The sequence below is a fragment of the Dendropsophus ebraccatus genome, chromosome 4 (assembly GCF_027789765.1).
Source record: "Dendropsophus ebraccatus isolate aDenEbr1 chromosome 4, aDenEbr1.pat, whole genome shotgun sequence".
NCBI classification, from domain to species: domain Eukaryota; kingdom Metazoa; phylum Chordata; class Amphibia; order Anura; family Hylidae; genus Dendropsophus; species Dendropsophus ebraccatus.
This window is the reverse complement of record NC_091457.1, coordinates 144,347,210-144,372,190: the sequence shown is the minus strand read 5'-3', so window position 1 is coordinate 144,372,190 and position 24,981 is coordinate 144,347,210. Positions and strand designations below refer to the sequence as shown.

Genomic DNA, 24,981 nt, shown 5'->3' with positions numbered 1-24,981 from the left:
AATTGCATCACACGGAACCTATAACTGCTTGGCAACTATCTCTATACGAGTATTGCCATTCACACTAAAAGTGAGCAAGGACTTCTGGAAAGACACATAACTCTCCACGGTAAGTGTCCTCTTGCAAGTATGCACTTGGCTTTGGCAATGTTATTACAGAATAGTGATTTTTATGAGCAGAGCTGAAAACTGAACAAAACTTTTAAGGGTTTTTACAGCTGGTTATCATGGGCTATTAGCGGATAACACTGGTTAAATATATGGCAACATAGTAACTGGTTCTAAATGTTTTTATTTATATCTAGTTTAAATTTTTTTATTTCCAATTTCGACAGTTATTTTTGAATTCTAAAGTGTAGAAGTTATTTTTGAATTTTGACAGTTATTTTTGAATTTTGACAGTTATTTTTGAATTTTGACAGTTGTTTAGAATTTTGAAGTTATTTTTGAATTTTGACGATTACTTCTTGATTTTGTTAGTCTGCTTTTTTATGTTTTTGTATTGTCGTTGCTACGACTATTATTTTCATCAGCATTCCTGCCAAGAATGGAAGTAAAAAAAATATGTCTGGATTTTTTTTTTTATGCAAAAACTCATTCTATATACACCTTTTATTTGCTGACTATTACAAATGAGGAAGGCTTTAGTGGATGTCGCCCCGATGTTTTGACAGTTTCTTGTGTTTCTGGAGCCTTTGTCATCTTTACTGGGTTTTTTTCTCTTCGTGGTTATGCATTAAAATAAAGAAAATGTATATACTTACACAAACAGCCTGGGGCATATCTTGGTATGTCACTCCTATGAGCAGTTAGCAAGGTAAATAATAGCTGGCGACCAGTGACACTACTGTCACTTGGACGTCTCCTATCTGCTCCCATCTGATGAGATGTATACACAGTGAAGCCCCAGCCTCGTACTGATCTAGAGCTTATTTGTCCATTAAAGATTTTCAAGTGCATTCTAGTCTATGTGTATTGGCTGTCAGTACGAGAAGACCACTTTGATGGTCGTCTTGGAGAGTTCTCGCTGTATTTAGTTTTCTTTCATTCATAGGATCTTGTTAACTCTACAATTTACATCTTTATACTGGGTAAACTGGTGCGAAACAAGAATTGTTTTCCGGAGTGCTGGACTACTGCCTGGGTTTAGGATGGAGTTGCTATAGTACTGCAGGACAGTGATGCTCAATCATACAGCTGCAGTGAATTGAGGATCCTTGCCCATTAGAATATTGGTTACTGTAATATATAAGGAAAATATTGTTAAAAAAAGGAATGGGGGAATCGTTCCTGTCATCTAATAAAAAAATGTTTGATGACGTCATAGAGACATAGTTTTGGTCAGTCTGGGTGCTGAGACCTAGTGCTTTGCTAGGTGTTTACTCTCTGTCTCCCTTCACTGCAATGAAACAGGCTCCATGGACTTTGTATAGAATTTGTCCCCTGCAGAGAGATGGGGAGAGAAGTGCTTAGCTGAGTGCTTCTCCCTACGTTTTTAAAGGGGTTATCCAGTGCTACAAAAACATGGCCACTTTCTTTCAGAGACAACTCGACTGTTGTCTCCAGTTCAGGTGCGGTCTGCGATTAAGCTCCATTCACTTCAATGGAACTGAGCAGCAAAACCCCGCCCAAGCTGGAGACAAGAGAGGGGCTGTCTCTGGAAGAAAGTGGCGCTAACCCCTTTGAGCACCCAGACCCCAACCCTACATAACTTATGACTGTAACACTAAGACCATGTTTCCACTGTGTTAGTTTCGTCCGGCCGGTGTCTCACATTGTGTGAACACGGCCTTACACTGCTCCAAGAAGGAGAATCGGATTTTATATTTTTTAAACCTAAAACCTTTTTGAATAGTTACATATCACCTAAACTTTCATCCTTCCAACAAAATCTAGGCCACCTAATATTGGTTTACCTAATAATAAACATCTTTATTTGTTAGTTCAGGACCCATAAAAATGGATTTGTTTTGCAGAACCTCTGTGACATTTGCAGAGCGGAATAACCCTTGTTCTGGTTATAATTTAGTGCAAGGGTTATTCTATACTGGGTGTTGGTCAGACTGTCACAAGGTTCTCGCACTCTTTTGTTTGGCTTCCATGTCTTAAGGTTCAGGTTAGTAATTCTTTGATATGATGATATTTTGCGAATAAGGGTGGGATTTCTACTCACGTGCAACACATCTGTAGTAGATCAGCCCCATTGTCATTCAATATGGGTTTCATCCTCAGCGTTGCTATCTAAATTAAGTGATGGCTAGAGATTTCCCTGCATAGGGTGCAGTAGGGCTGGGCGATTAATCGAATTAATTCGATTAATCGTCCAGAACGTTGAAATCGATTTGATTTTTTGTGAAAATCGTAAATTCGATTTTCACAAAAAATCATTTCGGGCTGCGGTGCCGGGGAGAAGCTGAGAGAAGGGGGGTTGCGGTGCGGGCCGGCGGGAGAGCTGTGGAGGGGCGGTGTGGGTGAGCGGGGAGAAGATGCTGGAGAGGGGCGGTGCAGTGCCGGCGGCCTCCAGCCACTGACAGCGCCGCCGCTGATCTGCCCCCGCCCCTTCCACTGAGCGTCCCACTCCCCTCCCGGCCAGATATGGAGGTCCCGGGTCTGTGGAGGAGGAGGCCGCAGGGACTACAGTAGGTGGTGATCGCGGCGCTGCTCGTCCTGGAGCTATACAGCGGGATCGGGGGGCTCGGTGCAGACCCCCGTTCCCGCTGTATAGCTCCGTGACCCGCAGCTATGCGATCACCACCTACTGTAGTCCCTGCGGCCTCCTCCTCCACAGACCCGGGACCTCCATATCTGGCCGGGAGGGGAGCGTGTGTGTGGAGGTGAGAGGAGGAGGAGATGTATGTGCCCTCCTGCTCCAATCACCTCCAGCTGCACCAGTCACCCCCCAATCCCCTCATTGTTCCCTCAGTGTCCCCCCCCAGTCCCCTTCAGTGTCCCCCCCCAGTCCCCTTCAGTGTCCCCCCCCAGTCCCCTTCAGTGTCCCCCCAATCCCCTCATTGTTCCCTCAGTGTCCCCCCCCGTCCCCTTCAGTGTGTCCCCCCCCAGTCCCCTTCAGTGTCCCCCCCCAGTCCCCTTCAGTGTCCCCCCCCCAGTCCCCTCATTGTTCCCTCAGTGTCCCCCCCAGTCCCCTCAGTGTCCCCCCAGTCCCCTTTAGTGTCCCCCATTGTCCCTCCAGTCCCCCAGTGTCACCCCAGTCCCCTTTAGTGTCACCCCAGTCCCCTTTAGTGTCACCCCAGTCCCCTTTAGTGTCCCCCATTGTCCCTCCAGTCCCCCAGTGTCACCCCAGTCCCCTTTAGTGTCACCCCAGTCCCCTTTAGTGTCACCCCAGTCCCCTCAGTGTCCCCCCCAGTCCCCTCAGTGTCCCCCCAGTCCCCTCAGTGTCCCCCCAGTCCCCTCAGTGTCCCCCCAGTCCCCTCAGTGTCCCCCCAGTCCCCTTTAGTGTCCCCCATTGTCCCTCCAGTCCCCCAGTGTCACCCCAGTCCCCTTTAGTGTCACCCCAGTCCCCTTTAGTGTCACCCCAGTCCCCTTTAGTGTCCCCCAGTGTCACCCCAGTCCCCTTTAGTGTCACCCCAGTCCCCTTTAGTGTCACCCCAGTCACCCCTCATCTATACCTGTACTACTACACCCCTTATCCACTATACCTCCACTCCTACACCCCCTATCCACTATACCTCCACTCCTACACCCCCTATCTACTATACCTCCACTCCTACACCCCCTATCCACTATACCTCCACTCCTACACCCCCTATCCACTATACCTCCACTACTACACCCTACGTAGATGGAGGCACAAACATGATTTCCTATACTATATGGGGCCTCTGTTACACTGGAAATCAATACAGTTGTTGTCTAAAATATTAAAATAGTATCTGATGCTGCAGGGAGAAAATGTTCTGTTTATTTAGCAAAAAAGGAAAAAAATCGAGATTTAAATCGAGAATCGTCAAAAATTTTTTAAAAAATCGAGATTTTATTTTTTGCCCATATCGCCCAGCCCTAGGGTGCAGCCTTTCATTGGGTTTGACAAGGATGGAACCTGTGTCGAAATCCATGTCACATGTGACACATGAATGGGGTACAACCCTAACCTGCCAGTAGGTTTAACATTAATGTACAACAATCTATAGCCTGATTTACATCTATCAGCCAAATTTACTGATCTGGCAGTCTTCTAGCTCATAGGGCCCTACTACATAGCCTGACCCTGCTCTGTAAACAAGCGCTGTAGATCCGCTTGTAGATCCAAAGGGGTTACGCTTCTCCTTGAGGACAGCGTCATAAACGTGTGCGAAAACTTATAAGCCTATGTAGCTATCTGGCACTCTGCTCTAGACTAACAAGGGGAATCAACCCTACTGGGAAGTTTTCTGGCTTGGCTTAAATCTCCAGTCATGTTTTAAGGCTTCATCAAAGTAAAATTCTAAACTGACTTGAAAGGACAGCTACTTCCAAAAGGTGGCATTGAAGAGTTAACTTGAAGATCTTCTAGAAAGGCTTTTGCTTACAGAGCCTTCGTATAGCTCTAGTAGTATCCATCAACCATCGGTCATCAGCCGCACATCCCCTATTACATAAGGAGATGTTTGGCCAATGGCCAATGATACCTTGACTGGTCAAAACTACATGATCAGGGGACAAAGAAGCATTTGCTTGTCATTACACAGGGTAATTGTCCCTTAGAGTCCTTCTATACAGATAGACCCTCGCCCAATCTAGCCAATTGGCATTTCTTTTACAGGGCCACAAGAACGATTCAAGTAGCCCTTTGCATCATGGTCAGCTGGGCATCCCCCTGATGTGTGGCCAACCAACAATGTTCTTTAGGGCCGCACTATCCCAGTGATCAGCCAACAAATGGGCCATTGCTTGTTCATCATCTGCTCAGCTATTAGATTAGTTCGGTTTTTCCTATTCCTATGCTAGCTTAGAACAGGACGGAACGTTCACTGCTAATGAGACTCTATTAATATCATTATATTACAGGACTATTGACCCAGGTGCATCCAAATAATAATTATATTTTCCCTACTAAATTCTGGTATTAATCCGGTAACAAATAACCCTAATAACCCTGGCAAAACGACACTTTGCTATTTATAGGTAGCCTAAGTAAATGGAGGGTGATTAATAGACTGGTTAAGTGTGTGTAATGGAGATGACTACGTGAAATAAGTGTTGCAATAACATAGCAAATTAAAACTCTAAATTATGAATGAGAGAGAAGAATCACATAGGAAAGAGGAGGCAAGGCGTGCTGCTTATTTCTTGGAAAAATTTGCATCCAAGCCGGATAACTTGTATAACCAGCAACAAGATAGCAATTCTGACATCTGGATAAGGAATGTTAATGTGCTTGGATCCTGATAGCCGGAGAGGGATGTCTTCCATAGTTTACATATATTGGCCATTCAGTCATCTGTAATTATGGGATTAATGACTTACTATAGTAGTCTATGGGGAGAAGACTACCTAGCGACACCTATTATAAGGAGAAGGTTAAGAGGTGTGATAAAATTCTGGATTAAGATAAACTTATTAAAGAGTAAAAAATAAAATTCTTCGCCATTTTGACCTAATCTGAAATGCATTTTTAATCTTGAATATTCTGGATGATCGTCCTTGGATGTCAGCTATGCTATCATTACAGTGAGTGCATAATGTGACTGATGGCCTGGGGCACTTCAGTGTTATTCATGGCAGGTATGTGCTGAAGCCTTAAGAGTACAATGACGACTTCATAACCTCGGGGCTACAGCAATCTCATTATGAGTACTCTACTCCGAGCGTTGATATCATAGCAGGCAAGAACATGTATCCCAGTCCTTTGTCAGTATATACATGCAGCAAAAAAAATCCTAGCTGTTGTTTTTACTATGTGTTGTATCCATCATTTATTATCTGGTCCAGACTAAGGATTATATAGTACGGCTCAGGGTGCGTAGGAGAGGAGCATTATGGTGGCTTTGACATTGTAATTTACGTGCATGTTTTAACCACATAACCAGTGGGGTTTCCCAGTGTCGCTGTCGGCCAGGACACATCTGACAAGTTAGGTTGGGTTGTTTAGGATTTGCGTTTCTCAATCCACGATGAGTCAGAGTATTGTGAATCTGACACATGGGTGGGGTGGGTTGCTTAGAGGCATTGTTGCTTGCTATCACACAATGGTTACACATCCCTTGCATTGCTTAACGTCTCAGCTCTAACTCTCTATTTAAGATAATAGGAGTTCTAAAATTGGAAAGGAACATTTTACTAGACAGTTTTTCAATGTGGCTTTTAAAACTCCATGGATTTTTTCTATATTTTTGCCACATTCCCCATAGAGCAGGCATGTCCAAAGTCCGGCCGGAGGGCCATTTGCGGCCCGCGTTCCGAACTTTTACGGCCCCCCAGGTATCCAGCTTGCTATTATCTGCCTGTGTTATAAAGCATATAGCATGTAGCATGTAAAATGGTCGGCCCTCGCACATGTTCACTTCATCAAATTTGGCACTCTTCGAAAAAAGTTTGGACATGCCTGCCATAGAGAGAACCATGACTCATTGAGGTGGTCCTCGGCGGCTTCTAAGAGACTTGCTAGTGCTCTCTCTAAACCCAAACAGGGAGCAATCAATCAACTGAGGAAGGTTGGACAGGGAGAATCCACCAAGGACCACTTGGGCAGCATTATAGTGATTACAGGTTTTCTTAAAGGGATTTTCCAGGCTTATACTATTGACGGCCTAGTCACAGGATGGGCCACCAATGTGCTGCTTGGTAGGGTGCTGACACACCACCAAACAGCTGTTCTGCTAAGCCGCTGCATTAGCAACTATATACAAAGACCGGAGCTGGAAACCCTGTACTATGTACTGTGTACTGGGTGATCGGGTTACTGTAGCTCAGCTCCCATTTAATTCAACAGGAGCTAAGCTCCAGTAACCTGTGCCTCTGTACACAGTAGACCAGGGCAGGGCTTCTGATACCATTCACTATCTATAGGTGCCAGTGCAGTAGCTCTGCCACAAAGCTGGTTGGCATAGGGTGTTGGCACCCCACTGGTCAGTCATTGATAGCCTATCATGTTGGTAGGCCATCAGTGTTATGAAAGCAGAAAACCCTCTAAAGGTAAGACCATGCATTTTTTTTTCATATACAGCATGGGGATGAGATTTCACTTAGCTGTGGAAGTATCTGGATGGGAGGGGGAGTAAGGAGGCATTACAGCCCTCAGCACTTAAGGTGATTTGTAAATCCTTTTTGATGCTTAACTTAATATTATTTTTTTTTTTCTATGCTCTAAAAAGCAAAGACAGAAATATGAAAGGTACCATGTGTCTCCTTATCCTAACCGCCATATTACTGTGTCAGCAGCTTTAGGCTATGTTCACACTACATATGAGACCGGCCGTTCCGTGACCCCGGCCGGGTCACGGAACGGCCGGTCTCTGGCTGGATCATCTTTCCGGCCGCGGTGCTCTGATGTGGGCACATCAGCATGCGTCCGCATCAGAGCTTCCCCCTGCACACAGTGAAGCAAGCGTCCGGAGCCGCTCGCTTCACTGTGTGAACTGTCAGGTCTTTCTGCGGCCGGAATTCACTGAATTCCGGCGGCAGAAAACTGACCTGTCCGTTTTTTCCGGGGCCTCACGGGATCCCGGACGGAGCGTATACGATGTGTGTACGCTCCGGCCAGGATCCCATTGAAAATAACACTATGTCACACACCGCAAAACTACGGCCGTAGTTCTGCGGCGAGAACTATGGCCGTAGTTTTATGTAGTGTGAACATAGCCTTAAAGTGAATGTACCATCAGGCCTGGGCTGAAGCACTGGAGGCAGGCCGACCCACCCCCAGTGGGAGAAACCCCGCCCCTCTATGATGTGGCTCCATTGATTCTAAAGGAGCCAAGTCATAGAGGGATGGGGGGTTCCCCCCACTGGGGGCGGTTCGGCCTGCCTCCAGTGCTTCAGCCCGGGCCTGATGGTACATTCACTTTAAACCTGAATTTCAGATGAGACATTCCCTTTAAGATGCAATCACAATATGTGGCCTTTTTAACATATCAAATATTGCTGAGCAGTTGCCCATAGCAACCAATCAGAGCCCAGCTTTAAATTTTAATTTTAAGGCCTTTGAAAAATGAAAGCAGGAATCTGATTGGTTGCTATGGGCAACTGCTCCTTTGCACAAGTCTCGATTTATCCTCCTCCAATGTGATTTTACCCTCTCAGTCTGTTCACCTAAAACCGATATTGCAAGTTCTGGAATATTCCATCTTTTATTTTCCTCTTAGTTACAGAACATCCAGGGATACGGCAGCATAAACACGTCGTCCCTGTTTCCGCCTCTGATTTATATCCTTGTTTAATACTATTTTACATAGGAAACAATTAGTCTCTGGTGTCTCGTTTATTTCGTTGGCAGGAAACATTTGGTCCCCACAATGGCCTTGTGTAATGACTTCTATCATTTCCTAATATTTCTACTTTTACATCGGGCCGTGTTTGGACAACCGTCAAGAAGCAAAACATGTACATAAATATGGCAACTGCGGTAGAGTAGATGGGTAATAGATACAAGACTAAGCTGTTGTGTACATAGATCATATGTCCGCCATGCTATTGGCAGCTTTCTCAGTCAAAAAAATTGTAGAGTTACATTTAAAAATAGCCTCAACATTAAAGGGGTTATCCAGGCTCAGAAAAACATGGCTGCCTTCTTCCAGAAACAGCGCCACTTTTGTCCTTAGTTCACAGGTGGTATTGCATCTTAGTTCCAGCAAAGTGAATGAAACTGAACTGCAATACTACACACAACCTGAGAACAGGGGTAGTGCTGTTTTTGCATTAAAGTAGCTGTGATTTCCTAATCCTGGATAACCCCTTTAAATGTAGTTTCCGCTTAAAAAGCTATTTCACAGGTACAGAGTATATATGAGTTTAAAAACCAATGCATGTCAGAGGCTGTGATTGGTCAGGGTTTAAATATGTTCAGACCCTGACGGATCTCTAGAATTAGCTGGGAGAGGCGCACCCTAAGGCTATGTTCACACATAGTATTCCTGTCCATCTTTTTTTTTGACCAAAACAAGGAGTGGATTGAAAACACAGAAGCTGTGTAAATCTTTCCATTATAATTTTGATAAAAGAAAGACGGAAATACTATGTGTGAACATATCCATAGCATGTTCCCTCCTGACTCATGTTACTCCCAATATGAATTAATAGGCCAGCGCTCGCTAGCCCCTCATTCCCAGCTTGCACCCAGCGCTATGGCACACACCGCAGGGGGGGGGGCAGTGGGGAATTGCGGGAGGGGCGGATCGAAAGATCGCGCTGGAAGCCCATAGGAGATAGTGGCGGTCTGCTGCCGTCATTTCTATTACACAGGGAGATGGCCAGCAGACCGTTGCTAGCATAGCGGGATCGTTGTCTTTTAACATGTTGAAAAACAATGATCAGCCGACATCATTCATATCGGCTGATCATTGCCTTTTAACATTACACATTACACCGCAACGGCCAATAATCAGCCAATAATCGCTTGGTGTAGCTTTGGCGCCTGCTTATCCTTCTGCAAACAAAGGGGTCGGGTAATGAAAATCCTTTCGACCATTATCTTCACCAACATCAATTGTCTATAGAGACTCAGGAGGCCCTATACACTTTATACTGACATTAGAATGACGTGTTGGAGGACCTAGGATTCCAATCGAATCCAGTCATTTAGACAGCTTTGATGTATTACTACCATATTCCACTTGGTTGGATCCTGACCAGCTTGGTTACTATGTGGGGAGATGTTATAGAATGGGTCGTCAGAGGTTTTTAGAATTTGGATGACATTAGCGACCAAACCCTTCAGAGATGGGTGTTGGTTCAGATGTAAAAATATTAGGAAGTGTTCTGCACAGCAGTCAGATCGAGCTGAGCAAACACATTATGGGCGTTGGGTTACAGTGTGACTACAGCCTGGGACAGTGCCAGTACATGTTCTATAGACATTGCGGTAGATTGTGGAGGCTCCAGCGCCATTCTGCACTTAGGAACAGGCAACACCTTGTACTGTCATTGTCAGTCTATTCACCCCTGACAACTGGAACCATTGGGTGAGACTGATGGTGCCACTGGATTAATGCAGACAAAAGGCCTGACCAGATCTACAGCTATGACAAATCCAGCTGGAGGTAACAAAAGTCCTCCTGTTCTCATTGTATGTATATTAATTCCCTCCCTTACCAATATTAGTGATGTCATATGCATAGCCTAGATTAGCAGAATCCATGTAGGTTAAATCATGCATTGCATACCCTAGATTCAGGGGCCTAGCTATAAAGGGGGCAAAGCATGAGATTGAGGGTTCCATAAGGTCTCTCTTTCCAGTAACTTTACAGGGAGTATTCAGAATTAGAAAACACATAGCTGCTTTATTCCAGAAACAGCGCCTCTCTTTTCATCAGTTTGTATGTGGTATTGCAGTTCAGTTTCAATAAAATCAGTTTCATGAAGCCAAGCTGTAATACCACACAAAACCTGAGGACAGGTGTGGCGCTGTTTTTAGAAGAAGGCAGGTATATTTTTATACTAATAGATAAACCCTTTAAGCTACACCTGTGCCTAGCAAACAACCTTTAGTCATAAATAAACATTTGCAGACCTATTTATAAGAAAACAGAAGAATTGGAGTGTAGATATGTGAACCTATGTGTGACAACAATACACATGGGAGGGCAGGAGGCTGTACGAAGGTACAAAGTCCTTCTAGGCGCTCCATTTATGCTGTATGGCACCATATTACTAGAACCAGTTTTTCAGGGAAGAGGACTCTATAATAAAGCATACATACAGAATTCAACAAAATAATACCCTATAAATAAGTGCCATATTACTTGAGGCCATACATAACCCAATTCGCATTAAGCACACATAAGGAGCAGTAAATTTATAGGATAACGTCATATTTCCTAAATATCATCCTATAAATGGGTCCACACCAGTAATAAAACTTTACAGCAGTGCCCTAAGTGATTTCACTGTTTCCTATATCAGCTGCCAGCTCGGTCTCATCCACTGTGCGTAGGTGTCAGGACTTTACTAAATCATGGCTGATGCAGCTAAACCAGATGAGCCAGCTTCATAGGTTATTAACAATATATTGTTTTGTTTCACACAGTCAATATAAAGCAAATCAAAAAGCGAAAAGAATACAGGTCACTCTCTAATGTTCAACAAAGTGCCAGCAAGTGAAAGAGGAGAATAACCAGGAGTAGTTATCTTCTGACCACAGGAATAGGCAGTCATTGAGCAGCCAGTGATCCCGCCCACGAGGTTCATGATCTCTCTCTCTATTAGATAAGTAGAGGGTAGATAGGAGATAGATAGATAGAAAGATAAGTTCAAAAAAGGTCTGCAGCACTCTGGTGTAAGTGAAAAAATCTTGGTTCTTTATTCCATCACAATGAAAGTGTGAACAAATTAACAGGTGCGGCAAACATGAGATGCGACAATTCGATAGCCTCACGACATCTTTTTCAAGGCAATGCTCTTGGTCGAGCAATCCACAGGCACCAAATCACTAATCGAGGTAGTGCTGCTTCACTATTGGAATTTTGTAGATAGATAGATAGATAGATAGATGTGCGTGTTAGTGCTGCCCAGCCTGTGACTCCGCCCATAAGGTTCATGTGCTATATACATATAAGTCAGTGCTACCCAGTCTGTGATTCTCCAGCTAGCTACAACTCTCGTATGCCGGGACAGCCTAGAACGCTAATATACAGTAAGTACTTTACTTCTACTTTAATAACCTGACTGCCATGCAAAGACCATTAAACCACCAGTGATCCCACCCCCTAGGTTCATATATATATATATATATATATATATATATATATATATATATATATACTGTATACGTCAGTGCCCCACCCCCACCCCCACAATCTGTTGCTCTCTGGCTGTTGTAAAACTACAACTCTTAGCATGCCTAGACAGCCAAAGGGTGAAGAACCCCCAGCAATCCCACCCACCAGGCTCATGTGCTATATGTAAAGGTCAGTGCTCCCCTACCTTTGTTGCAAAATGATTTAAAGGGAATCTGCCATGTTGGAAATGCAGTCCAAACGGCAGGCATCATATATAGAGAAGGAGAAGTTGATATATATATATGTTTTGTAGGAAAAATTCCAGGACCACCCACTTGACTACTTCCCTTTATTATCTATGTCAATGCATTAAAATACCCTGCCTATCATGGGACTAGTCGTCCCTCTTTAGGACTATACAATGGACACAAGGATTGATCTGCATTCTGGTAGTTACCAGGATTGGCACCGATCACCGACTTTTGCTGAGGGTTGAATAATATAATCTTCCATGTCACTAGCAGGATTTCTCCCTTGTATATGACAAATATCTGGTAATTGTTCTCAGATTTGTCAGTCCATTAGTCAGTGAGGAAATTTCATCTTCTCTGTTTGACTAAAGTGCAGAAAAAAAAAATGGCAGTGACAGGTTCAGTTTTGGAAATTAACAAAGGACCCTGAAAATATGAAAGACGCCTGGGGCTTTTTACCTGCGTAAATGATAGAAATTCTATAAAATTCAGTACAAGGTGAAAAAAATTGGTGGCCACGTGTTCGCTAAAATAAGTTTTACTCTCTAGCCGCCCCGGGTGCATTTCTGTCATTTTTAAGATGAAAGGCTGGAAGCCTGGGGCTATTGTACAATGAATATACTCAGCTTCCACAGTGGAGATGATTCACTGCCTAGAATCATTTACAAGATGGTCATTGTCATGGTGAAGATGGGGATAAAAAGCCTTTCTATATAGAGGGGGATAATAAGCCATTCTATACACTCCAATTATGGAGGAAATCTTCACTACTACCGTATGTCCCTTTTTATGACTTGTCAGTTTAAAGAAATACAGCTACTTGCAAAAAACAGCGCCACCCTTCTCCTCAGGTTGTGTGTGGTATTGCAATTCAGCTTAATTTACTTCAATGGAAATAAGCTGCAAAACCCACATTTAAGGTGCTGTTTCTGGAAAAAAGTGGTCATGTTTTCCTAAGCCTAGATGATCCCATTAAGTAAAAATGACATTGACAGATGCCAGAGTAGAGATGTAGATACAAGTAAGACCAGAGGCAGCCACACTGACCAGTGTCAATAAGACTGACTATCTTAGGTGTTTAGGGGGGTGTGCAGACTCCTTCGACTGATGATGTTGGGGTAAAGACGGATCAGGCATGTTGAATTACCGCATCCAATTATCTACGAAGATTAGTGACCCTAGAGGCGTCTGGCAGCAGCTTTATTTTCCTCTTTCCATTGAGAACATAAGTAAATTTAGGCGAAACCCAGCTTGCATGTATATGGGGAGAATGGTAGGAATAGCTGTCAGCATAGTGATCGTTCAACTGACAGCTATTGAAAGTCTACGGCCACCTTAAAGGGGATTTCTGATTCCACCTATTTAAGGTCTAAGGCCACCTTAAAGTGGTTTTCTGATCCCACCTATTGAAGGTCCAAAGCCACCTTAAAGTTTTTTCTGATTTCATCTATGGAGTTCTATGCCCACCTTAAAAGGGTTTTCTGATTCCACTTATTGAAGGTCTAAGGCCACCTTAAAGGGGTTTTCTCATTCCACCTACTGATGGCCTATTCTCAGGATTAGAGATGAGCGAATCTCGAGCACACTTGGGTTAGCCGGCATTTGCAGCATTTGATTACCAGTGGCAGCAGATGCAGCCCTAGGGAGTCCTGGAAAACATGGATACAGCTTATGGCCTATGGCTGTATCCAAGTTTTCCAGGCAGATTTAGGGCTGCAGCCACTACTAATCAAATGCCGCATTCTTGGGTTTGGATGGACCTGAGCAAGCTTGAGATTCACTCATCTTTACTCAGGACACTTTAATAGGAGCTGAGCTGCAATCACATTCTTATGACTTATCTTGAGGATAAACCTTCAGGATATAGCACTGGTGGTGACCGAGCTATTCTCTGCAAAACTTTATGACAAAAGTGCAATTTCCAAATTGTTCCGAATTGTACGTTTCATGTAATAAAAAGTAATGTCTCACTTAATAAACCGATTAGATTAAAGTCGATGAAAACGACCGATTTCAACCAAAACAATTACTCAGATTAAAACGACGGAGGATTATTTTAGTTGGCCGTGTTCGAAACTTTCAGACAATGGTCTAAAGTCTATAAAAAAAACCTTTTAAGAGAAAGCATTTTTAGAATTTTGTCCATAAAAATTTTTCACGTTTCGCCGGTGTCATTGAACATGTGTGGCCAGTCTGAAGGACTGTAAGGACCAATATGGGCTGAAATGTTTGGTTACATTGTCGAATTGGTAATTCAACGAACATGAATGGCTGTTTACCCATCAACCTACTGTATCTCATGGGTTTGACTATATTGTCAAAATGGTGGTTCATTAAACGATCATTCAGTCGACTATTGATCTAATGCCCTTGGTTATATTGTTATAATGGTGATTCACCAATCATTTGACCAATCAGTCCCCACTTGTTCTAGTGATCATTTGGGATCTGAACACTACACCACCAGAGATACCACCATCAGTCTTGTGCCGTTCATCTCTGATATTTTAAGGTAGGGTGTGGTTAGGAGGGATTTTGGGGGTATGAGGTTTGGGTGAGGAGGTGCCACTTTGCTTTGGTCAAGCTATTTAGATACACGGCCTGGATAGCAAACCAATTCTTTGCCCTGAAGGACGACTCATCTTTGACTCTGGGTAAACCTAGGGGGAGATTTATCAAACTGGTGTAAAGTAGAATTGTCTTAGTTGCCCCTAGCAACCAATCAGATTCCACCTTTCATTTTCCAAAGAATCTGTGAGGAATGAAAAGTGGAATCTGATTGGTTGCTAGGGGCAACTGAGACAATTCTACTTTACATCAGTTTGATAAATGTACCCCTTAGTTCTTCTTAAACTTTTTGGAAGTACTCCAAAATGGCCAGCGACTTTTACTCTACTGGTGTTTCCCCAAAGGTTTTTATCGAATCCCGTCTCTATAGCATTTTATATAACAGCCTGATGGAGACCGGTGTATATTCACATGTCTTCTGAGGCAATGATAACATGTGGGAACAGCTCCACAAGCCAAGTAATGTGCATCAGCAAGATACTGTAGCGCAGGTTCCCACACAATAGAGAGTGGTTACTATACTCATACATGGACCCAGCCATCGCAAAAATAGAACACAGGGTGTGCCGTGAAGGTGGAGATGATATGACATGTGAGCAATGACAGATCATTTACATTCATTTATCTTTTCCTAATATCGATACATATTTATGCAAATGGTTCCCAATGCTTGGTATTTAGATCACCGCATTTGGTCATCTTCGAATACCACCATATAATCTGATCTGGAGATAACCTCAATAGCGTGCAAAGGAAAGAGTTGCTCACCGGTCTACCTCACCGACTAAACGTTTGTGTGTCAATAAATTAGGTTTATTTTTGATGGAAGATCTATTCGTAATTCCATCCATAACTGATTATGAATGAGAGGTATGATAGACATGAGGCTTGTTTGCAGATGGTATCTAGTGTGTACTTGGCCTAGATGAGTCTTTGATATTCAACGTTCTTACAGTTCTTGCTCCTCCATAGAGTATGTAAAGAGGAAAAAGAGTGTAGCTAGTAGCTAGTAATTTTTTTAGGGGTTCTTTCCATTGTGCAGAGAAGATTATGGGGGTCCCCTACTATATGTATAGTAGGAGGTGTTATAGGCCAGATGTAGCCATCAACATGATTGGGGGCTCGTTACTCTTTTTTTCTTGGTATGTTACAGAATTGGCGTAGCACATAATGGAAGGTATACACAGGAGCAGGGACTCCTGTCTGTTGTTGGGCTCCCTGCTCTTCTAGGTGCAGTAATGTATTAAGCAGCACTAAGGGGCATCACTGCCCACTATACTGTACTATAGAAAGGAAAATGTCTGACTCCGCAAGTGTAGTGAGCACCGATGTAGACGTGCTTCACTGCACACTGTACTCTACTGTTCATTTTCCAGGTCACCCACCTGATTGCAATGATAATATAGACGTTTCTGTATATGCATGTAAGTCTCCATGGTTACAGACTTCATATAAACCCTGTGTGTAGTCTGACATTGGAGCCATGTGGTTTTCCACTCCTCCTCCTCCTTCTTCTTCTTCTTCTTGCTAACATACAGTAAAGGCAGCAAAAATAAGGAGACAGATGGCCTGATCGAAAAATGGCTACAGACGGACATAGGAGGTGCAGGCTAGATGTACTTCAATTTCAAGTCATTACAATTTCACAAGGGGATGAGAAAGCAGCGTTCAGACTTGCCTGGCAATGCACATGGGAACCACACGTGCAAATGGGCAATCCTAAAACATGACAACTTGGCGGCAACACCTATATCTGTGAGCGTGATTTGTATTCTTGCTTTAATGTACTCTACATAGTAAGTAGGCTATTAAGAGAAGATGATTGATATAAATGTTCTATGCCTCACTTATGGCAGCTGCAAGGTGGCCCAATGAATGTCAGAGGATGATTCACAGACACTCCATTGAACATGCTGCCCTTCAGGGACTCTGCAGTATATCGCCTGAGGCAAGATACTCATCTTGCCTCATGGCAAATCCTACTAATACCCCATGCCTTTTATTTCTGATTAGATTTCCTAACTGCCTATGGAGTACAGCGATGTACAGACTCTATAGACTCTATGCATCTATACACCCCTCACTTTACTCTCCAACTACAACTGAGCAAAGCTGACTGAAAACAAAGGGTTTCAGAGTCCAGCAGAGCGCTTCTGCCCCTTTGTTTTAGTGGTCAGTAGGGGTTTTCAGCACCCAGACCTCATTGATCAAATGTTCTGAAATGTCACCATGACACGTCAACATTTTATGACATGATAGATGCCTTTAAGAAAAGTGACCTAATAATAAAATGACATAGCAACCACGATTTTCTTACATCAATAACTGAACACATGCAAGAATTTACGATGTCAATACAAAATGTGCTTCATTGTTTAGTGTCATGTAACTAGTTACGATGAGGATTTTCCAGATGTTTAATAGTCTATGATAGAAGAGATGGTCTATTTCCAATGCCTTGGTACTTGGTACAGCACATATATTGTATTTTTGCCCAATTGTGCTCCATGTTTAATTGCCACTTCCGGGCCTTTAAGCTTTTGCAAAACCACAGTTCCTATCATGGCTGTCCTGGCATGGTGGGGATTGTGGTTTTGCAACAGCTGGAGAGCCGTAGGTTTCCGCTGTAGGCAGTGTGATTTATTTTACCTGCCAAAGTTGAAACATAATCCCTGACAATGTTACAATTACATCAATAGAATTACCAGATTGTTCTTTTCTAGTCTGTATTATTACATCTATCATTTTCTCAACTTTTTTGCCATGTGCCAGTCCACACCCTTTAGCAAGTCATTGTAGAAACTACTGGCCTTGGCCCAGAACAGGTTCAGGCTGGGTGTGGCACGTAGCATAATCTGAGAACCTGAAAAAAAAAAAAAAGAAAGACAAACCTGCAAAACAAATGAATCATTACGTCTTCCTAGAGAGGAGTCAGACTCTATATTATCTAGAAAAGATAGTACGACATAACATAACTTTCTTCAGCTGTAGAATTTAGCTGATGTTTAGTTTCCCTGCAGTGCCTCCACAGGAGATGTAAAGAATTTCATGCAGTTTTGACCCACAATAAAAGCAAAATAGAGGAATTTTATCGTAGGGGGCTTGACTGTTTGGATCCCCCATGGTTTTAGGAATAAGGACCCAAGTCTCCTGGGGGAATGAAGTGGTTGTGGCACATGTGCACCACTGATCCATTTTTCTCCAAGGTAGCTGTCGCACTCATTTCCCATAGACAATGAATTAGAGTGAAGGTCCACCCCGTTCTACCTGAAGAATCAGGTTCTTGTTCTCAAGATTACTTGGGTCCCAGCAGGTCCCCCACCTTATCCAGCCATCCCTTGCTTGTAATCATGGGGCAACCTCTTTAAAATCAATGGGCTTTCTAAGAGAGAATAGGCCCTACTACACCAAACGATTATCGGCCTTACTTGGCCGATTACCAACCGTTCAGGCCAATAATCATTTAGTTTGATAGAACAAGGCATGATTTTGGCTGATCGTGGTCCTTCAACACGTTTAAATGGTCCCACTCTTTGCAGTGACAGTCTGCTAGGAGTGGCGGCAGCAGACCACCACTTACTAGAATGGGCCACCTGAACAATATAAGGATCATTCAGGCAGCCTTGTCTCCTGATGTTGCTTTATGCTCTGGAACCCCCTCTATATAAACTCTGAATTTCCCAAAAGGTTATTTGAAAATGTTTTATTTTATATGTTTTCCTTTTTTATAGTTTTTTAGGTTATCTTTTTCTTTTGCAACAAAATGTTTGTAGTGGACATAAAATTACTTACATTCAATGACAACAAACCAAAAATCGAGGAAGAGAAATAGTGAGAATACCACACGTTTACTTTTCAAATAAGCAGCAAGACCCAAGACGAGTGTTTGCCTTGGCTTCCAAACAGGTCCTTAAATACTCCAGTGAACCGTACTCGGAGCTGTAATCATGGCCTTAGTGTGCAAAGGGATAAAGCTATTTACCCATCAGACCATTGTGTGTGGGAGAACAGTTTTATCGTGAACTGTTTGTTGTAGACAGAGAAGATTAACCCCTGGTGAACCCCCAGGAAGGGTCATCTTTAAGGTTAACGCAATACATACAATGTTTTTTGAGAAAATAATTCAGTCCTATAAGGAAATCTATTCTAAGAGGAGATGATCAGTGTGATACGATATGTGCAAAACATTATATATATATATATATATATATATATATATATATATATATATATGTATATATATATATATATATATATATATATATATATGTAAAATTATATGGAAAAAAAGGATCACTGATCCCTATGAATGAGACACATACAGTATCCACCAATAAAATCCTCCTTAATGAGAACACCCGTCCATGATTTCCTACATTCCAACAAAGATTTGGTATCTGCCACTAGTGATAAGGGTGTTCTCGGATCTGTAGAAAACAATGAGGACTCTCCCGTTCAAGTACAAGTTTTTAGTTTCCCATGAACTCAATTGCCCTTGTCTCTATCTTGAGTTCACTCACATTGTAGAATAGTCTTCGAATGGTCTGACTGTGAAGAACACATGGACTGAGTCCCGTAAATCAATCCACTTTCAGGGCAGGAGGTGTGCCTGTAACTCACACATACCAGTGATGAAGTGATACTACCTCGCCCATAGGGACACTCCTTCACGTTGCAAGTTCAGTTTATTAATGGCCGATCTAGATCTCACCCAGCATTCCGTCATTATCTGTCAATAGGTGCCTAAGCCTTTATGCTATCAGCTAAAAAATTTGCATCTCTATCTTTCATTCTAAAAGCTAAAATTTATGTGATATTTGCCACTTTCTTTTTCTCCTTTTCACTTCCATACTAGTTTCTTTTATTCATACAATGGGACACCCCAAACCTCACCCCGACTCCTCCTGTGCTCCCTCCTAGACATAGCTGAAAAGGTTGAAATAATATGTCCATCAATTCCAACCTATAATACTTTCGTGGTAATCCAGAGGAAGACAAAAAACCCACTAAAATGAACCAGGAAGAAAAACTCTAAAAACACTAGGGGGGAGATTTATCAAACATGGTGTAAAGTGAAACTGGCTCAGTTGCCCCTAGCAACCAATCAGATTCCATTTTTTATTCCTCACAGACTCTGGAAAATGAAAGGTGGAATCTGATTGGTTGCTAGGGGCAACTGAGCCAGTTTCACTTTACACCATGTTTGATAAATCTCCCCCTAGATCTTTTTCCTCTTAGGGCCCCATCACGCGGTAGGGGGGATTACTGGTGGAAAAGTGTAGTAGGCCCCTTATTCATTCCTTTATATTCTTCAAGCATTTTTCCAATAGTAATATTGTGGCATATCACTAGGTTATACCAATCGACAGGCAGGTTCTACAATTGAGGTACCTGCAGCATTCGTCCTGCACTGTTCCCCAACTGCAGGGAAAAAAACATTAGGTCCCTTTCACACATGCGTTTTTTCTGTCTGGACACAATGCAGCCCCATTCATTTCTATGGCCCAATACACACAACTGTCAATGCCATGGATCCATGTTGGGGCCATAATTTATGCGGCTAAAGAAATGGGTAAGCCATTGTGTGGCCCGTACTTATTTAGAACAAAGGGGTGAGTGCAAATGCGAACGGTTACTGATGCACATCCACAGTCCTGTCTGTTGTTGTGGATCCGCCACTATGGAGTGGGCTAAGGATATGTGCATGAGGCCTTATTCTCAGAATCAGAGAAGATCCTTAATTTGCACCGATCACAGTGATCACCTGACTATCCTCGGTGATCGGTGCTCTACTTATATAACAAGAGCATCACAGGTAGAGTTCTGGAACCTATCTTATTTCATAAAAAAAATTGGAAAAGTACTATGTTAAAAAAAAAACCCGCCTGCGCTCTACTGCCCCTCCCCCCGAACAGACAGTCACGTTGTGTATTTATTAGCATTCTGTGACTACACAGACGCTGAAGTGCTCATCGCCTCCATATGTTCACAATAAGCCAGCTAATTCATTGCACATTATCTCTTGTATATTATTTGATAAATCATTATAATAGTCCAATACTTCACCCTTATTATTGTATTACAGCTGCGCTCCACCTGTGTTTGTCAACTACTGTATAACCCAAAAACGAAGAACAACCGTGGAGCCTTTAGTACAATCGTCTTCATATGTTTGGTTGTTGCTGTGTAATAAAGTGGTTTATGTGACTATCTTTCCTATCTGATTCATTGTGTTACTTTATCTCCTTCTAGGGCCTGTTGTGTGATCTCCAGTAATAAGCCAAGATGTTGGTCATCCTAGCTGCCGTGTTCGTAGTTCACATCGCCGTCACCATCATGCTCTACGTGGCCACAATTTCCAACGTATGTATCACAATTATACGAAAAATCTATAGTTAGTGAGGGAGAGTTATCAAACATGGTATAAAGTGAAACTGGCTCAGTTGCCCCTAGCAACCAATCAGATTCCACCTTTCATTTTTCAAAGAGTCTGTGAGGAATAAAAGGTGGAATCTGATTGGTTGCTAGGGGCAACTGAGCCAGTTTCACTTTACACCATGTTTGATAAATCTCCCCCACTGAGTGTGTCTATTGTATATAGTGTATTATGGTACACATGGGTCTTTTTAGTGTTGGGCAAACCTGTCAAAATGTTCAGGTTCGGCAACGTTATCTGAACCTGAATGTGCAGCTTTTGATCCTTCATGGCTAAAGAAGTTGGGTGCCGCCCTAGGAAGTCCTGGAAACATGGATATAACCTATGGCCTATGACTGTATCCATGTTTTACTGGCAGCCCTAGGGCAGCATCCAACTTCTTCAAATACGTTGCCGAACCCGAACATTTTGACTCTCAACACTAAACCTCTTCTTTATTCTCATTGCCAAAGGAAAACCTCCCAAAATTGCACTGAACTTAAGGGGTATCCTCAGCTGAGCTTAATCTCTGGTGTTCCGACCGCCTGGTCCCCTGTCAATCCTGAGAATGGGGACATAATCCTCCCGCAGTGAATGGAGCGCATAGGTGACCATTGTTCCATTTATTCTCTATGGCACCACCAAAATGATGAATTTGAAAGCGTTTTCTGGCTCCATAAAGAATGAATGGAGCGCCAGCCCCTTTGGCACTATAGATTTAAAGTAGGGATGGGGAACCTTCAACCCTCCAGCTGTTGTAAAACTACAATATCCATCATGCTTTAGCTTTGGCTGTCCAGGCTTGATGGGAATTGTAGTTTAGCAACAGCTGGAGGGCCGCGATTCCCCATCCCTGATTTAAAGGGATTATTCAGGCTTAAAATAACAGCACCACACCAGTCCCCAGGTTGTGTATGGTATTTATAGTTTTTAGAAGAAAGCGGCCATTGTTTTCTAATCCTGGATGACCCCTTTAAAAAGACGACCATAGCTGATGGCTGAACGTTCACTCCTCTATGGGGGGAGGGGATAGCCCTAGCCTTGGTTGTTTCCGTATTGAGAGTCAAAGCTTATAATGTTAAATGTCTTTAATCAATAATTCATATATTTTTGCCAATACTTGGACTTATGTGTCTTATTGTGTTTCAGGTTTGGCTAAAAGACACCTCTGGCATAAGATCATTAGGTATATGGATGTACTGCGAGGCCAATAAATGTATTAACGTCCTGGACTATATTGACGGCGCACAACGTAAGTTACTATTGATATATATTTTTTTTTTCAAATCAACTGGTATCAGAAAGTGCCAGAGATTTCTAATTTACTTCTATTTAAAAATCTTCAGTCTTCCAGTACTTATCAGCTGCTGTATGTCCTGCAGAAAGTGGTGTATTCTTTCCATGAATGCCTCTTGAGTTTAGTACCAAATATATAATAATATAATTCTTTTTTTCTAGATCCTTCCATGAGGGCGGTGGAGTCCTTTATGATCCTGGCCATCATCTTCTGCTGCCTTTCACTGATAGCCTTCGTTGCACAGCTCTTTACACTGGGGAAAGGATGTCGCTTTTACATTACCGGAGCCTTCATGTGGATCTGCTGTGAGTATATATGACTATAATAAAGGGATGTCCACATCTGCACTTGTCTCCGTTATAGAAAAACACCTATAACCCGAATATGATGGACACCAAGGGCACCCAATGCACCTCATTGACTGTCATGTTTCTGTCATAGTGTCCATCATTTTACACAAGTGTGGATAAAATTAAGGGGGAGATTTATCAAACTGGTGTAAAGTAGAATTGGCTCTGTGGCCTCTAGCAACCAGATTCCACTTTTCATTCATCAAAGATTCTTTAGAAAATAAAAATGGAATCTGATTGGTTGCTAGGGGCAACTGAGCCAATTCTACTTTACACCAGTTTGATAAATCTCCTATTTAAAGAGTGAATGTAGGGCCTGATCACACTGTATATCTATCCTTCATCATGGTTACTTGCTCTAGCTGTTTCATACAGGGCTTAGCTTTTGTTTTTCTATTGTCCCAGTTTGTGGTGCCCTGATGAAGCATTTATGTTATAAGGGAAACATGTTGGTTTTTTTTTTTGGTTTTTTTTAATCTGGGACTATTTTTGAGGTTAGTCAACCACTATCATCAAAGGCCTTGTTGCTTTTGCTTGATTTTTAGGCGTTTGATATTGAATTTGACACCTGTTGCTCATTTTACCTGGATCAATTGTCCTGCGCCATTCAATGTATATCCAATATTAGTGATATATCTCAATGGGGGAATACTCTTTCAATGATTGACAATGTATCAAAGTGTGACTTAACTCCAGAGATCTGACAGCCATCTTTCTTTCATCTTCACAGTCATTTGCATTCTTTGCGGAATCTCCATCTTCACATCCAGATTTGGATATGCTGCAGGATGGTACCATGCCTATTGCTTCATCTTAACATGGATCTGTTTCTGCCTCAGTTTCTGCCTGGCAGTCCTCTATATGGTTCTGCGGAAGAAGTAAACGCCCCCTAGGTGTGTACCTACCCCGCAGCCCGTGAACCCTAATTTCAACAGAATCCCCTAATTTGCCAGCATGAGAACTGCTCCATCATGATGTCATAGACGAGTGGCCGAATACCGTGAGCCTATCTATGAAAGTCACACAAAAGTCACATTGATTTTAATATACCTGCCCCCATGTAAAGGAATTTTTTTTTTTTTTTTAAATGGCAAACGGGGAAGCCATCTAAGACATAGGCGACGGCACGCCGCTGCTAATTTCTAATTTTCTTGATTTAGGGATTTTTTTTTGTTTCGAATAACATCACAAATGGTACAAATTGGGAATTACGTGTGACCCGAAAAAGGCATAAAAGTCTCTTATTAATTTTATTTATTTCTAGTATTTTAGGTGCAAAATTTATGTGTTAGGTTGTGTTAGGAGGACACCATGTGGTCAAGTCTGAGTATTACATGTTCACTGTATAAATCCTCAAACTAAATGAATTGGCAAGAAAAAGGGGGGTTGTTCCATTTGGAGAATAAAAGGTTGTGTTTTTTTTTCTGTTTTTTTTTACCTTTGTGGTGTTAACAACTTGTGTATACAACAAATATCATTATAGGTTAACCAGAAAAATAATAATTACAAGCTATTGGGGCCCAATGGTCCCTTTGTCAGACAAGTTTACATGGTTAACCCTTAAAATCTGCAAATAAACTCTCCTCCGGTGCCTATATAGCATCTAGCGCCACCTATTGGCGGTAGCTATTCTCTAAAAAGCAACTTATTTCTGGAGTAGAGCTAATTTGCATATTTTTTCCCAGGTTGCATTGCTTTGGACTAGGTTATTGGTCTCCCTGAGGAGACACATTACTCCTTAGAAATGTTATGAGAAATAACCAGTACCTGAATATATACGTCAGATAATGTTATTAAAGGGGTTATCAGCATTAGAAAAACACTGCCTCCCCTGTCCTCAGTTCGTATATGATATTGCATCCCAATTCCATTGAAGTGAATGGAACTAAGTTGTAATACCACACACAACCACAGGACAGGTGTAGCACTGTTTATGGATAAAATTAATTGTGCAATGTCTATTTCCCATAGTGTAAAGCGCCCCATTTCCCAGGCCAGACATGTACGCCAGTGCGATGATGGGGAAATACTACTCCTGTAATATTTAACCGTTTAAAGTGTTGTTACTTTTTAAGGATAGACTGTATTTGTACGAAGATGCCTTATGTAATAAAGTGTCATGTGACAATAAAGTGTATCTCCATGTTTAAGTTTTGCTGCCAGATGATTATTAATGGTCATGAAATATTAATAGATTGTCATATAGGGTTAATAGAAAGGGATTCCTAGG

At 42.4% G+C, this 24,981-nt stretch overlaps 1 protein-coding gene across 3 annotated transcripts; it reads left to right on the top strand.

Annotated features, from left to right (window-relative positions):
- EMP1 (epithelial membrane protein 1) lies at nucleotides 1-24,901 on the top strand. Of its 3 annotated transcripts, none has more exons than XM_069967315.1 (5): nucleotides 1-109; nucleotides 20,942-21,052; nucleotides 22,254-22,356; nucleotides 22,563-22,706; nucleotides 23,482-24,901. In XM_069967315.1, the coding sequence occupies exons 2-5, from the start codon at nucleotides 20,975-20,977 to the stop codon at nucleotides 23,631-23,633; spliced, it is 477 nt and encodes a 158-aa protein (XP_069823416.1). In that variant the 5' UTR covers nucleotides 1-109; nucleotides 20,942-20,974; the 3' UTR covers nucleotides 23,634-24,901. The 3 variants fall into 3 exon arrangements, with proteins under 3 accessions (XP_069823416.1, XP_069823418.1, XP_069823417.1); XM_069967317.1 differs by lacking the exon at nucleotides 1-109 and adding an exon at nucleotides 10,121-10,193; XM_069967316.1 differs by lacking the exon at nucleotides 1-109 and adding an exon at nucleotides 11,701-11,785.
- The last annotated feature ends 80 nt before the right edge of the window (nucleotides 24,902-24,981 follow it).

Excerpts from the sequence above, each read along its gene's own strand:
- EMP1 (XM_069967315.1), top strand. The coding sequence starts at position 20,975 with ATGTTGGTCATCCTAGCTGCCGTGTTCGTAGTTCACATCGCCGTCACC. Across the intron at positions 21,053-22,253 it reads ACGTGGCCACAATTTCCAAC|GTTTGGCTAAAAGACACCTC; the intron begins GTATGTATCACA and ends ATTGTGTTTCAG. Across the intron at positions 22,707-23,481 it reads AGCCTTCATGTGGATCTGCT|TCATTTGCATTCTTTGCGGA; the intron begins GTGAGTATATAT and ends TCATCTTCACAG.